The following is a 14,206-nucleotide window of genomic DNA, read 5'->3' as shown; positions in this document are numbered from 1 at the left end:
CTTTTACACATGGATGGTGCAGTTTAAGGGGAGGGGGTGTTTTTAATTAGCTCTGTTGGGCTGAGACCAGCATTCTCACTGTGGTGTTAACCGCCTTCTGAGAAACCCCAGAGGAGCGGACCTGGGCTGGGTGCTGTCACGTGGCTGGTAGACCTCCGAATTTATGTCACGGCCGGGAATGCTTGATGAGCGGATAAGAAAGGCTGCGTGGGGTGTTAGCGGTACAGAGAGGGTGAAGGCGTGCCGTCAATGTGTGAGACCACGCCGAGGGCGGGGGGCTGTCTTTGCACCCGTCATCTCCTATCATCAAAACAGTGATGTCCTCCTGACTTCTACCCTGAACCTGCACAGAAGTACATTCCCAGATCTCCATTTTGGTGTTTTGAGCTGTACTTTGCGATACTTATACACTAATGTCTGTTTATCTTTGGCATTAAAACTGGATAAAAATAACAACATTAGTGAAGGTGTTTTGTTTTAATGACATTAATGCATATTAATTCCATTATGACCTCATGCTGACCTACTTGCTATTAAGTGAAAAGGTGTAAGTACCGTACCTAAAGCAGGCAGAATCACTAATTGCAAGTCACCCCCCCATCTAAGTAAACAATTAACTAGTCTGGTGTCCTTGATTGGAAAGTACTCTGATTTCAGTTAAAATAACCAACAGAGCATGTCCACATGCCAACAGACACCATCAAAAAAATCGATATCACACATCCGACATGACGAGTGAGTACTCGCAGCCAGGGTCTTGTGTGACTTAGCTATGGAGGACCACATCTCCATTAGGCTGTCCAAGAAAGAATCAGATGTATGTCGTATTATGATTTTCAGTTATTTTACTGTAAAAATGCACTGCATTCCTATGGTTTGCATTGGCACAGGGAAGCCATTGTGAGAAAGAGCAGGGGTCAGCACTTCTATGAACAGCAGCTGAATCGTTCCCCCGCTCAGGGCCGCTGGGGTCACTGCTGGCCTCAGGTGAAAGGTCGAAGGTCAAGACAAACAGGAAATCCTGTTTCTGGGAGCCTGGCTTTCTGGGGGGTGGAGTTTTGAGCCCCAATGCTGCCCGTTTTCCTTCTCACTCTTACAAGTTTCCATGGCCAAATGCAACAGCTCAGGCTTATTTTCTTCTTTTCCCTGGTGTATTGATTTGAAAATTCTCTCCACGGTCCTCGGCCCAGTACCAGGGATCGAGTTGCTCCTGAGAGAGAAAGCGCTTGTTTTCAATAAACGAAACCCCTGTGATTCTTTAGAATCAGATCGATCCGAAGGTTTTGTTCCACGTCAAGTTCATGCACTGGAGCAATTAGGATTTTCTGGACAGACCTCCCGCTCTCAGGGTGCTTCTGTCAGATGAATGAATGTCTTTGTTCCTCTCTTGCCTTTTTAAATCATCTCCATCTTGGGATTCCGTGCCCTTGAGGGTGAGTGTTGACTCACAGCCTCTGGAGGTCATGTTTTTTGTCCCCAAACGGTCCTGTGAACTGTGCCCACTTCAATGGAGTCCTTGTGAACCCTGACACCCTGCACATCTTTGCAAGCCCTGACCTCCCATGCGTCCAGGAAAAGGAGAAAAATTTGAGTGTTATGTCTCTGCATGACATCTTGACATACCATAAGGACTCTTACAAGTCGATGATGAAAGCAGCTAACGGGACTCAAGAACCAGCACATGTTTAACAATAAATGATGGTCATATTGAGTTTGGAAGAATCTCTACCTGGACCTATTCTTTCCAAATAAGATGTAATACATGAACTCAGATAGATGTGTGTGTCTGTTGAGGGACGCTTAAATGGTCAGAGCAGTCTGTCACAGGAAGTCTGTCCAGCAGGATTTTGCAGTTTATACTTGACCCCTTCAGGGTTACGTCCCCCACCAGAAGTCTTGTTGAGCTACTCTCTGCTCATCTGCAGCTAAGAGTCCCTGGGGCTTTTTAAAAAGCCGTCCTGCTAGGCCCACGACATTGTGCTGAAGGGGTTCCCAGGACCTCCCTATAGCAGCAGCCCATATTCTTACAGTAATGGTAAGAACCCATCTTTTATTAATTATGCTGCAGACCACCATTCCAGCTACTTGCATCTCACCAAATGACTGCCTGCAGCTCTCATGATCCATCTCCGCTATGCGTGTGGAAGGACGGATGTCCCAAGACAGGTCATATACGACCCCATTGACTGTCTGTGCGCTCCATTTGTCGGTTGTGGTTTGTCGACGCACCAGTGCAGTGTATTTTTACTGCTGTTATTTTTCGAGTGTCAGTTGCTTGTGCGCTTCCCACTTAAGCGCTTGACGATGCTGTACACGCTGCACAGAGACACACATCCTGTTCTTCTGTCGCTCCGGAGGTGGAGAGACCTTAACGGTGGCAAAGTGCAAAACAGAAGTGTGGAAACGGGAAGCAGAGAATCAAGGAATCGAAATCGTCACTGTGGTCAGCTACCTGCACCTGACTGGCCTGTTCTCGTTTTTGAAGCTGTGGACGAGGGCAAGCTGGCATTGTTGGACGTTTTGACACCTCCTTGGTGTCATGTGGTCCTAGGGCTCAAGACTTGGAAGCTCCTGGTCATGGAAGGGCCATCACACACTGTGGTTGGCTGACTCTTTGTTTCCAGGCTATTTTTTGAGTCTGTGCTGCATTGCTTTCTATCTCATGCACATGTCTCTCAGGGTGCCTCTAGATGCTCCCACATTGGTTCCTCCCAAGCAAACCTTCTCGGTAAGGCTTTCTTGTGAGCCCAGGTTGGCCAAACGATTGGAGTGAAGAAGCATGTCATTGTTCATTTAAGATCCCATGGTGTCCTGGTCTCCTGCTGTTTCCCGGCAGGAAAGTGCCACCTCGTCCCTCGATGTTCTGCAAAGACTTAACTGGCATGGGCTTTTGTGATTCCAAAACTGCAAGCAGACATTGTTGAGATGAACTTAAGGTATGAAGGACCGATGCAGATAGTGCCAGATTTGCTAACCCCCCCCCCCCCTGTCGGTTAGCATCACTGATTTGCCTATTAGTCCTATCCGTGTCCTTTAGCTCCTGCGCTGTTGTGGAATGGATGATGTGCTTTTTGGAAGAACAGTTTCCTAGGTCTGCAACCAACTGCGTAGCTAATGAGGCTACAGAGTGTGGGGGGTGGTGTGGGGCTCAGCGGGTTGAGCAAGGCCCTTCGCCTCCAAATGCTCCTGGGACTGGCTGTGACCCTGTGTTCTCATAAAAAATAAATAAATAAGTATATCGCTTTGAATAGCATCTGCTAAATAAATAAAATGTGAATATAAAAATGTACAGGCATTAAAGGTGGCCACCTATAAACCTGCCTGATGTGTAGAGAGTCTCTCATCCCCTCTCGGGCCTGGATTCCACGGCAGTATCCCGGTTTCTCTCAGGGTTGTCGCTCGCTGTGGGTGGTAGGGCTCCTGCTCCAAGCTGTCTCAGCTTGGGTCCTGCTGCGCAGTGCCGGCTGTGTGTGTGTGAGCTAGTGCCAGCGTTGCGAAAGCTCTCAGCTGTGACTCTCATGCCAGGTTAGCATGTGGTGGCGCAGAGGAAACCACATTCTCGGCAGCCGTTTCCTGCTTCCCTCTGATCGACAGGGCGGAGTCCCCGGCCCGAACAACATGGCGTCACAAGGTGGAAGGGGGGGCCCTGCATGGAGCACACATTCCCCCTGGTCCGTGGGCCTAGGGGTGAAAACCACCCACCCACCCCTTCAAACCTTGAGGATGGAGTGTGAAGACCCCGTCAGGAATTTCCTCGCATTCAGCGCTGTGCCACATTGATGGCATCCGTATCCCCATCTCATTGTGTTTACTGACAGGAGGGAAAACAGGAAGAGCCGGAGGAAAAGTTTCCATTACGAGAAAGTAAGAAAAACACAAAAGGCGGCATCTGTGAAGAGGATCCGCACACACTGAGGGGACACAGCGGGTAGACAGAAGGTTGAACGGGTAGATCCTTAGGCGTGAGGGGTTAACGGACCTCGCTTTCACCTCCCAAGAGAGGGCGACTTTGTGCCAAGCTCCGGTCACCCTCCAAACTCCAGGGGAAGTGTTAAAGAGACACTTCCACTCTTTTAAAGATATGTCCTTACTTCTGTCATGTTATGGAAGCAAGCAAACAGTCGTGGATTTCCAAGTGAGCCAATCACAGAGGAGGATAGACCCCGTTGTTCCCTGGCGGACATTTTGACCACTGTTTTTTCTTTTTAAACTTTGATCAGTCTGAAGAATGTAGCTTCTATGCAACATAAACCCCATCCCCACCCCCAAGGGATGTTCCCAGCATGTGATGTGCTGTCTTGGATCAGGTACAAGAGTGTCTTTTTTAATGGTCTGAGCGCCGAGCTGCATAGCTACAGAAAACTGTGGAAAACTTTCGAGACGGAGGAGAGATTTCTTTGGCGGAGTGAGAGCCATGTGTTTTCAGTTGTGACACCATTGCAGAAGTTGCTGTTTTAAGTTTGTTGCGCAAACCTTGAGTTCAGCGAGAACATGGCATTAATCTAGGGCAGTCAGTCTGACCTCTTGTAAAAGACAGCAGGTCGAAACAGCTGTACCCAGCATCTGCGCAGATACTTTTCAGTGAGGCATTAATAAAGACCAGCCGTCACGCGGTGTGTGTTTGTGAAAGTTTCAATCCACGCAAACAATAGACGGAAACCGTTTCGTCTCTCGCTCTCCCTTTGAAAGTGATGTCCGCTTGAGCAGCATTGTGAAGCCTGCACACTTTAATTTCTCTGACAGTGGCTGGATACTGCAGGATACGTGCATCAACCCTGGCTGATCATAGTTATGCTCTTTGTAAAGCTCTCTGTCAAGACCAACTGCTTGCCCTTAGGTTGGATTCAGCCAGCTGGAGAACGGTTCTTGATACAGTCGAACCTCGTTACTACGTACAAGACGGGATATCAAAAACATGTACGTTATAAGCATAGAATGTTGTAACCACTTAGTGCAAGATGGATGAAAGAACTCACGAAATATCCACGTAAATGATAAAACTTTAATAGAACAGACCCTTAAATTGACTACAAAACAAACTAACACATTATTACTTGTTAAATAATTCGACAAAGCTCATTTGGATCCTTGAAATTTTCCTTAAACTACTCACGATTACTTACGGCAACGAAAATACACAACGGCTGGTCAAAATGGATTTTTAAAATAAACATTCGTATCCAAATTGGTATTTGGCCTGAAAATATTAATGAAATATTGGTCAAATTAAATCAAGACAAATGTGCATTGTCGGGCGAAGATCAGGTAGATACAGGTAGATGTAGCGACACAAGTTGTGGTGGGAGGGTAGAGCGCTGTACGTTGTAACGATGGTTAGTTTTCGTATTTTCTCTAGACATTTGGATGCTGTATCGAAGTTTACGCTGTAAGGGTGTACGCTGTAAACAATGGCTGCTATTGGAATAATACATAGGCTAAAAACGGGAATTAGAAACCTGTACGTTGAAAAGGTGAAAACGTTGTATCCGGGGTACGTAGTAACGAGGTTCGACTGTATTTGTTTAGTTTTGTTTGGTGCTTTGTTTTTCGTTTGCTTTGTTGCATTTTTTTTTGTTTAGCTGTATATCATTGGTTTGTTGGGTTTGTTTTTAATTTATTTCATTTCTTGGCCTTGTTCTGCGTGTGTGTGTGCTTGTTTGTTTTTTGGTGAATTCCGTTAGCTTGTTGTTTCAGTGTTCTGTTCGTTCCCCATGGCTCGTCTGCATGGAAGCTCGATGCCATGTGATGCGAAAACATACTCGGCCAGCTGGGATAAAGGAGTCGTCAAATGGGAAAACAGGCAGGGCAAGTTTTGCCAGCGACACTTCGCTGGTATCAGATATCGTTTCTTCTTGTCTTTGTTGGTATTCGCATGATTTTTGAAGTATCTGGGATAAAGTGTGTGCAGTGGCCCCAGTGACCCTGTCGAAGATGGATGGATCACTGGATGCAGTGGAATGAACCAAAACTCCAGGGTTCTCACATTGTGCATTTGACTGTAACTAAGGACCAGGAGCTGATTGCAGTTGCATATGGGCCATCCTACTGAAGTGATACATCCAGTTAGGGTCTGCTAATTACGTACCACCAGCAATCAGAGTGACACCTTTGTGAGTCGTATACACGGCAGAGGATGGAGCTTAAAACAGTCGGCTACATGTATGGACACACTTGGCCCGGGGAGCAGCCCCATGCTTGGCATTTCAAAAGTAGGACACAGCGTTGTGGTCCAGCGGAACAAATCTTACAGAAAGGGGTGTGTATTACGTGTGGAACACGGTATGTTGCCACAAACAAACCCTCCCGCCATCCCCCCTCCTGTGAAGGGGTTGCCGCTACACGGACTACTTGAAGACCAGTTTAGAAATTTGCAGTGTAGGTCACATGGCATACAAATATATGCTACAGAGTAAGTCTAAACTGCATTGGGCAGTGTGCAATCCTCTACTTCTTTTATTCCCTGCATTTTGAGCACCCTGGTGGACACAACCAGTATTGCAGGCAGAACAGGGGGTCCTGCCACTACTTTTCTGCTCCTCATCCTCCTTTTTATATGGAGAGGAATTGTTGGACCAATCAGGATGGAGCCTGACTTGAACATAAGGGCAGCGCGGTAACAGCGACTCCATAGCTGGAAACACTTCGCAGGCTCTCAGTTGACCACATTGAGGGTTGTGTTTGCCTCTTTGGAAACAGGGTGTGGCCTCACTCTGTGGTTAATTTGCATCACGTTGGGAAAGCTCATGAGAGGCCGCATTGCCACACTGCCCACTCCCAAGGTGGCCAGCTCTACCCACGCTTTGAACCACATTTCACATTTCATCAGTCTCCAATTCATCTGACCTCTCATTGCAAGTAGAACCATGTCCCCTGGGAGTACTGATGGCCTGAAGTCTAACTTCTTTTTGTGTAGCAACATCTCTTCTTGGAAGGGAGGTTCATAGCCCTTTAGCATAGAAACCTGTAGACTGGTCAGGTGAGACCAGCACTCTGGGCTTTCTTGAGGCGTTTCTTCTCATGAAGCGTAAGATGATGAATGACATGGTGAACTTACCTGTGAAGGGGAAACAGCAGTAGCCTCATATTCTTGCAGAGTGTGCTCTGTGTTATTCAGTGAAGCTTCGTTAAGGTTATCATTAGGGTTAGGCTTAATAAGCTTTAAAAAGACCACGGAGTTTCTCTACTTGATTGGTGTGACTTGTGTTCCTGCTGTAGAAATGAACACGGCTGCTCTTACAGCTGGGCTATTTCTGTTCTCCCTGTCTCTCTTCACCAGCACATAGTCTGTTCCTGCAGTTACATATAACTTCTTTGTCCCTAACCACGCTGGGCATTCTCACATTGTAGAGCGATGTGCCTGTGATCAGAAGGTTTGCCACTTCAAATTTCCAGGCTGGGAGAGTGAGGGTCACTGTTGGGTCCTTAAGCAAGACCCTTAGCCTCGTGTGTTTTAGGGGTGCTGGATACTGCCTGACCCTGTACTGGACCCTCAGGTTTGGCTCTCACCTATATATGGTGGTGCCTCTTAGAAAGCAAGACGGGGTAGACGAGAAGATAATTTCCCCATAAGGGTCAATAAGGTATCACTCAGATGTCATTGTACTTAAGGGCCTAGAAGATACATGTTTAAGCCCCTGTGCTGTAGTGGTTCTCAGTACAATCTTTTTACATGAATTACATGAAGTTAACAAGGGTCTTTTAACCAGCGTATGAATACTGACCATATACCATACTGCAATACTCACACTACTCATACTACAAAGCACAGTGTGTGTCTGTGCCATGTCTGTATCGTGTCTGATTGTGTGAATTGTGATCTGTGCTGTGTCTGAGTGTGAAGGGCGTACCTTGAATCCGGGTGCCGTTTCTGCAGGGGAGACACGTGAAGACCGGACAGCTCGCTGCCATCAAGGTCATGGACGTGACAGAGGTGAGCTGCAGCTTTTCCTAAGTAGATGCGGGAAGGCCTCCTGCAGTGAGGTCAAAATGCCAATCCTCTGTCGGGCAGAGATGCCAGAGTGCCCAGCCCAGGGACAGGAAGCTAACATGACACGAGGCTTGAGGGAGAAACCTCCAAGCCTGCACTCTGACAAACTGGAGCAAATGTGGACACGATATGTGACAAAGAGAGACAGACAGACCTCAGGGGTTATCAGTCAGCATGATAGTACAGGAAATGTAAAAATCAAGAATCTCCTTAAAACATTTACACTGTATAAAAATTGCATTTCAGTCATGCTTTAGGGGTTAGCTTTTTAATGAAGCATTTGCATATTAGGCTCTAATGGAGTGTGCGTGGTGGTGGGCTTAAAGAACCCCCCACACACACACACACACAACCCATGTGACCCCCCCCCCCCAGCCACACAGACATACCCCTTCCTGTTTCCTGCCTGATCTTGTATTGTCTATCTGCCCCTCGCTGTAGCAGCAGGGGATTTCCTGTAAAAATGGATCGTCCCACCCCCATAAGGATGTCACATTCTCTGGTCTCTGTGTAGGTTATAAACATAAGCTGTTTGACTATTAAAGGAAAATAACCGCATTGATGTGATCTCAGCCTCCAGGACGGAGCATCTGCCTCCCATGAGGGTGGGGGACACAGAAGGGACAAGGGTTACAGTTCGGTCACTGAACTAGTGGGGGGTTGGGTGTCACTGTTATGCTACAATTGGGTTATTCCCGAATGGTTTAGTAATAAATATCCCTTGATGAAGCGTGTCAAATCATCACATAAAGTAAAGTGGTACGTCTCTGTTGCATGTGCACTAAAAAGCACTCTAAAAACCAGCACCCTTTGCATCTAGAGACTGACATCTGGGTGTCTGGCAAGGATGTGGGCCCTGGCAAATGTTTACCTCATTTCCTGCACCACATTTCCTACAGTAGAGACAGAAAAGCAAATTGCAGGGCAAAGATTACACGTGCAGACTGACATAAGAATGCAGTAGTGAGAATGTCACACTTCTAACTGGCAGTATGGAGGAAAACATCTCATAGAGTAGGTATAGAGCTGGGGAGAGCCTGGAGTCAGAGAAGGTATGGAGCTGGGGAAAGCCTGGAGTCAGAGAAGGTATAGAGCTGGGGAAAGCCTGGAGTCAGAGAAGGTATAGGGCTGGGGAAAAGCCTGGAGTCAGAGAAGGTATAGAGCTGGGGAAAGCCTGGAGTCAGAGAAGGTATAGGGCTGGGGAAAAGCCTGGAGTCAGAGAAGGTATAGAGCTGGGGAAAGCCTGGAGTCAGAGAAGGTATAGGGCTGGGGAAAAGCCTGGAGTCAGAGAAGGTATAGAGCTGGGGAAAGCCTGGAGTCAGAGAAGGTATAGGGCTGGGGAAATCCTGGAGTCAGAGAAGGTATGGAGCTGGGGAAAGTCTGGAGTTAGAGAAGGTATAGAGCTGGGGAAATCCTGGAGTTCAAAACAATTGACACTATTGAGAGTGAGCCACATACACCTTGACTTTCCTTGATTGTGCTTTTATGTGTGCAGGACGAGGAGGATGAGATCAAGTTGGAAATTAACATGCTGAAGACATACTCCCACCACCGGAACATAGCCACGTACTATGGGGCCTTCATCAAGAAGAGTCCCGCAGGGCAGGACGACCAGCTGTGGGTGAGTGTAGGCAACCAATTTGAGCAAAGATATAGTGTGGGGGTAGAGCATAAACTACTGTGGGATAACAGGATCAAGTACAAATGGAGAGGAACCAGCGGAGGTATGGTCATATTCCAAGGTGGTCGTTGCCAGATCTCATGGAGCTTGTGTAACATCTTCTGCATGGTTGCCTCTTTGAACACAAGCACCTCTGGCCTCTGGCTGAGGTTCCTAACTGTCTGTGGTGAATGGGCATGTTTGAGCTCAGTACTTGGAATTTGTGTCATCCCATATGCAAGACTTGGCTTCTCCACAGCTGGTGATGGAGTACTGTGGGGCAGGGTCTGTGACTGACCTGGTCAAGAAAACCAAGGGTAACTGTCTGAAGGAGGACTGGATCGCCTACATCTGCAGGGAGGTTCTCCGGGTGAGCAGTGACCCTTCTCCAGCATGTCTTATTCTCAATGCTGGTGTTGACTTGCTGTCATGGCTTTTAAGGCTTGAGCTTGGCCTACATTATATTTATAGTTGTACATCCTGCCAGTCAAACAAGGATCTTGGTGGCGATGAAATCCTCAGAGTTATTGCTGCTTTGATCTCATTGAAGTTTTCTAACCATAGAGCTCCTTCTTCTTCTGCAGGTCATGTGACCATCTGCAGGTCATGTGACCATCCTGCTTGTTGGCTGATTTCTGCTGCTGTTTGGTGTGTCTGTAGGTGCTTTCACACCACTGTAACATTTTTGGAACCAGAACCTTTTTCTGCGACCAGTGATTTTTGACGTGTTTACACCACAGGAACTTTGTCAGTTTGTAGTTTCTCGGAAGCGGCTCTAGAACCCGTATTTAGTACGTACTCCAGACTAGGTACTTTTCATTCAAACATGAACTACTGGGGAGGCAATTACAGCGACAGTTTGCTGATTGGTTGACCACGAGCACTGGCACTAACTTGCAGAAAAAGAGATGTAATGGTGTAAAAACCGGTCAGATGGAATTATTTTTGTATCCCAGTTACATTTAACTCATCAATGAATACATTTCTGGCTGACATCTACATATTTCTGCATTGGAAAGTTAGATCACTGAAATCTGCTTTGCCGGTGGTGAAACTTTCCAGCTTTTATTAGTGGGATAACGTTACATTGGTTTTCATTCATCGATCTTCTGGCCGCATTTCATAAAAATTGCGTGTCATATAAGCAAAATATACATAAAATGTTGTGTCCTATTTTGATCACTTTCGATCCTCCCAATAACTAGCAAAATTATTTATTTATTTATTTATTTATGGTGCTGTAGTTTCATATGAAATTATGTGCAAAGTTTAATCTACAAACTTTTTGCGTCTCCTATGCTTATTTAGTGTAAGGTCCCAGGTCTTGTTGTGTGGCATGAAAGTGGCCAGGAACCACTCCGAAAGTTCCAGGTTGAGACAGTCCAGAGACTTATACACCAGGACCTTTGGCCTGTACTACGAAACGGGGTTACTGGCCTATCGGGGTAACTTGTTGGATTTAAGGTACCACAGTTTAAAGCCAGATAAGCCAGTAACCCCGCTTCGTAGTAGAGGCCACAGGTTCCAGCACATGGCCACCTTGTGTGTTCTTTCAGCCACTCCTAATACTCTCTCTCTCTGATGTTCAGGGTCTGTCACACCTTCACTCTCACCATGTCATCCACCGGGACATCAAGGGTCAGAATGTGCTGCTGACTGAAAATGCTGAGGTCAAGCTAGGTGGGTGGCAGCCTGTGCATGGTCTCCGAAGCTAAGTTCACGCTACACGACTTTAGCCACAATTTTCCACTTGCCAACACTTTTTGGTGGTCGCCGACAAAACCCCTTTATCTGCAAAGTGGTATTCAATGAGCGATGACAGTTCAGCGCTCGATCATTATGTGTGAACTGCTCAAAGACGCGACCCGACGAAGTCACCGATGTGTTACAGACACCTGCCAGATATGCTAAATGCTAAATATCTAGACTTCAAAATCCAGTAGGTATGAAGTGTATCAGAACCAATGAGAATACAAGACACAGGGTGAGGTGAAACCTGAGGCAGGAATTTAGAAAGGTGTTAAAAACATGTAAAAAGTTCAACTTGATTAGAAATTGTTCTTGGGTCACTAAAGGCCAAAGGTATATATATGAGAATTAATTTGCCACTCGTTTGTAAATGTTGAGCATCTGACTTAACATTTTGCAGCGCGTTGGCGCTACAATTGTGATTTGCTGGTGTCATTCACACTTGTGATTTCGTTACAAAATTTAGTTTGGTGACCAGATAACACTCATCAGCAGTTCCTCCTGGTGAAAGATGTGTGACCCCCCCCCCCCCCCCCCCCCCGTCAGCAGTCGTGTAGTGTGTAAATCACAACGACTGAAAGATTTCCAGTGACAAGTTGTGTAGTGTGAACAGTTTGGCTGTCTGATGGCTTGGAAAAACGTGTAGTGTGAACAAGGCACAACAGGCATATATGGTGCGTTCAATTATCTCTCCGAAGTCCGAGGTGCGTGACGTCCGACCAGTATCCCATTCAAGCTACACATCTCTGAACAAACATGGCTGCCTCCACGAACACGCTGTTCTGTGTTATTGCTTTATATTTTAGCAGATATGAAGCGAGATTCTTTTTTCCAAAAGACAAACAAATAAGAAACACAAACTAGTCAAACCACATTAAGAGCTTTGTAATAATTTCGTAGATCCATAGCGTTATTATTTTTTCGAGAGGTAAACAAACTACAAACAAACAAAACGTACTAACAAGTCTGGTAAAAATCTGATATTGCATGCTAGGATACTGTTTACACTCATGATGTGGTATTCTCTAAAGCAAACACGTGCAATTGCATTTATAACTATTAATACATTTAGCAAAGTAAAAAAAAAATTTATATATGAAATAAAATTACTGTTGACTGTGTAAGCTGCCATGTTGAAATGACGTCACAGGAGAATCTTGAACAACAGAAAATCTGTTGGACATCGGAAAGGAGGCGTGTTTCCAACAGGAAGTGACGTTTTTCATGACGTATTTATCAAGCTTCCGACTCAGAGAGAGATAATCGAACGTAGGGATCACAGATTCTCTTATACTGCCACATAACAGGTAGATATTCACGCATTGTCTCATGCTGCACGGTGACAGGTTTTGCTTCGGCTGCCCGGTTAAATCCATAGCTGAACATCCTCTAACACACCTTTCTCTTTCTCCATAGTGGACTTCGGTGTTAGTGCCCAACTCGACCGCACCATTGGCAGGAGGAACACTTTCATTGGCACGCCTTACTGGATGGCGCCCGAGGTCATCGCATGTGATGAAAACCAGGATGCCACCTACGACTACAGGGTGAGAGCTACGGCTAGGGCTAGAGCCCCAGGCCCCTTCCGGAAGCTTCCATTGGTTAAGAGTGGCTTTAGCAGTGATAGCCCATTCTCCCTGACTGTCTCTGTCCTGTTCCAGAGCGATTTGTGGTCTCTGGGAATCACCGCCCTGGAGATGGCTGAAGGAGCCCCACGTAAGTACTGAACCATGACATCATGTTAGCATTGTGGGGAGCCCAGAGAATCATGGGAGTGAAAGCTGGTGGACAAGCAGATGGATTCGTTTTTGATGTTTTTCCTCACAGTATATTTTACTGAGTAATTATCAGAGTGAGGCCTCCTGAGTGATTGTCACAGCGTGGCCTGCTGAGTGATCGTCACAGTGAGGTCTGCTGAGTGATCATCATGGTAAGGCCTGCTGAGTGATCGTCACGGCATGGCCTGCTGAGTGATCGTCACGGCATGGCCTGCTGAGTGATCGTCACGGCATGGCCTGCTGAGTGATCATCATGGTAAGGCCTGCTGAGTGATCGTCACGGCATGGCCTGCTGAGTGATCGTCACGGCATGGCCTGCTGAGTAATCGTCACGGCATGGCCTGCTGAGTGATCGTCACGGCATGGCCTGCTGAGTGATCGTCACGGCATGGCCTGCTGAGTGATCGTCACGGCATGGCCTGCTAAGTGATCGTCACAGTGAGGTTTGCTTAGTGATCACTACGGTAAGGCCTGCTGAGTGATCATCACGGCATGGCCTGCTGAGTGATCATCACGGTGAGATCTACTGAGTGATCACTACGGTAAGGCCTGCTGAGTGATCATCACAGCATGACCTACTGAGTAATTGTCACGGTGAGGTCTGCTGAGTGATCATTACGGTAAGGCCTGCTGAGTGATCATCACAGCATGGCCTACTGAATAATTGTCACGGTGAGGTCTGCTGAGTGATCACTATGGTAAGGCCTGCTGAGTGATCATCACAGCATGGCCTTCTGAGTGATTGTCACGGTGAGGCCTGCTGAGTGATCGTCACGGCATGGCCTGCTGAGTGATCATCATGGTGAGGCCTGCTGAGTGATTGTCACACTGAGGCCTGCTGAGTGATCGTCACGGCATGGCCTGCTGAGTGATTGTCACGGTGAGGCCTGCTGAGTGATTGTCACGGTGAGGCCTGCTGAGTGATTGTCACGGTGAGGCCTGCTGAGTGATCGTCACAGCATGGCCTGCTGAGTGATTGTCACAGTAAGACCTGCTGAGTGATCATCTCAAAGATGTGGAAGTTACCATGGC

General features: G+C 46.9%; 1 protein-coding gene across 2 annotated transcripts in view; it reads left to right on the top strand.

Moving 5' to 3' along the window:
- Positions 1–14,206, top strand: part of si:zfos-2326c3.2 (mitogen-activated protein kinase kinase kinase kinase 4) — a 36,281-nt gene that overhangs the window by 1,295 nt on the left and 20,780 nt on the right. For both annotated transcript variants that reach the window (XM_049028769.1, XM_049028770.1), the window contains exons 3-8: positions 7,874–7,930; positions 9,483–9,608; positions 9,907–10,017; positions 11,237–11,327; positions 12,813–12,943; positions 13,058–13,112. In XM_049028769.1, the coding sequence (XP_048884726.1) occupies positions 7,874–7,930; positions 9,483–9,608; positions 9,907–10,017; positions 11,237–11,327; positions 12,813–12,943; positions 13,058–13,112 (571 nt within the window). The remainder of the gene's footprint in view (positions 1–7,873; positions 7,931–9,482; positions 9,609–9,906; positions 10,018–11,236; positions 11,328–12,812; positions 12,944–13,057; positions 13,113–14,206) is intronic.

The sequence above is a fragment of the Brienomyrus brachyistius genome, chromosome 10 (assembly GCF_023856365.1).
Source record: "Brienomyrus brachyistius isolate T26 chromosome 10, BBRACH_0.4, whole genome shotgun sequence".
NCBI classification, from domain to species: Eukaryota; Metazoa; Chordata; class Actinopteri; order Osteoglossiformes; family Mormyridae; genus Brienomyrus; species Brienomyrus brachyistius.
The sequence above is the reverse complement of the archived record's forward strand: the minus strand, read 5'-3'. Positions and strand labels throughout refer to the sequence as shown.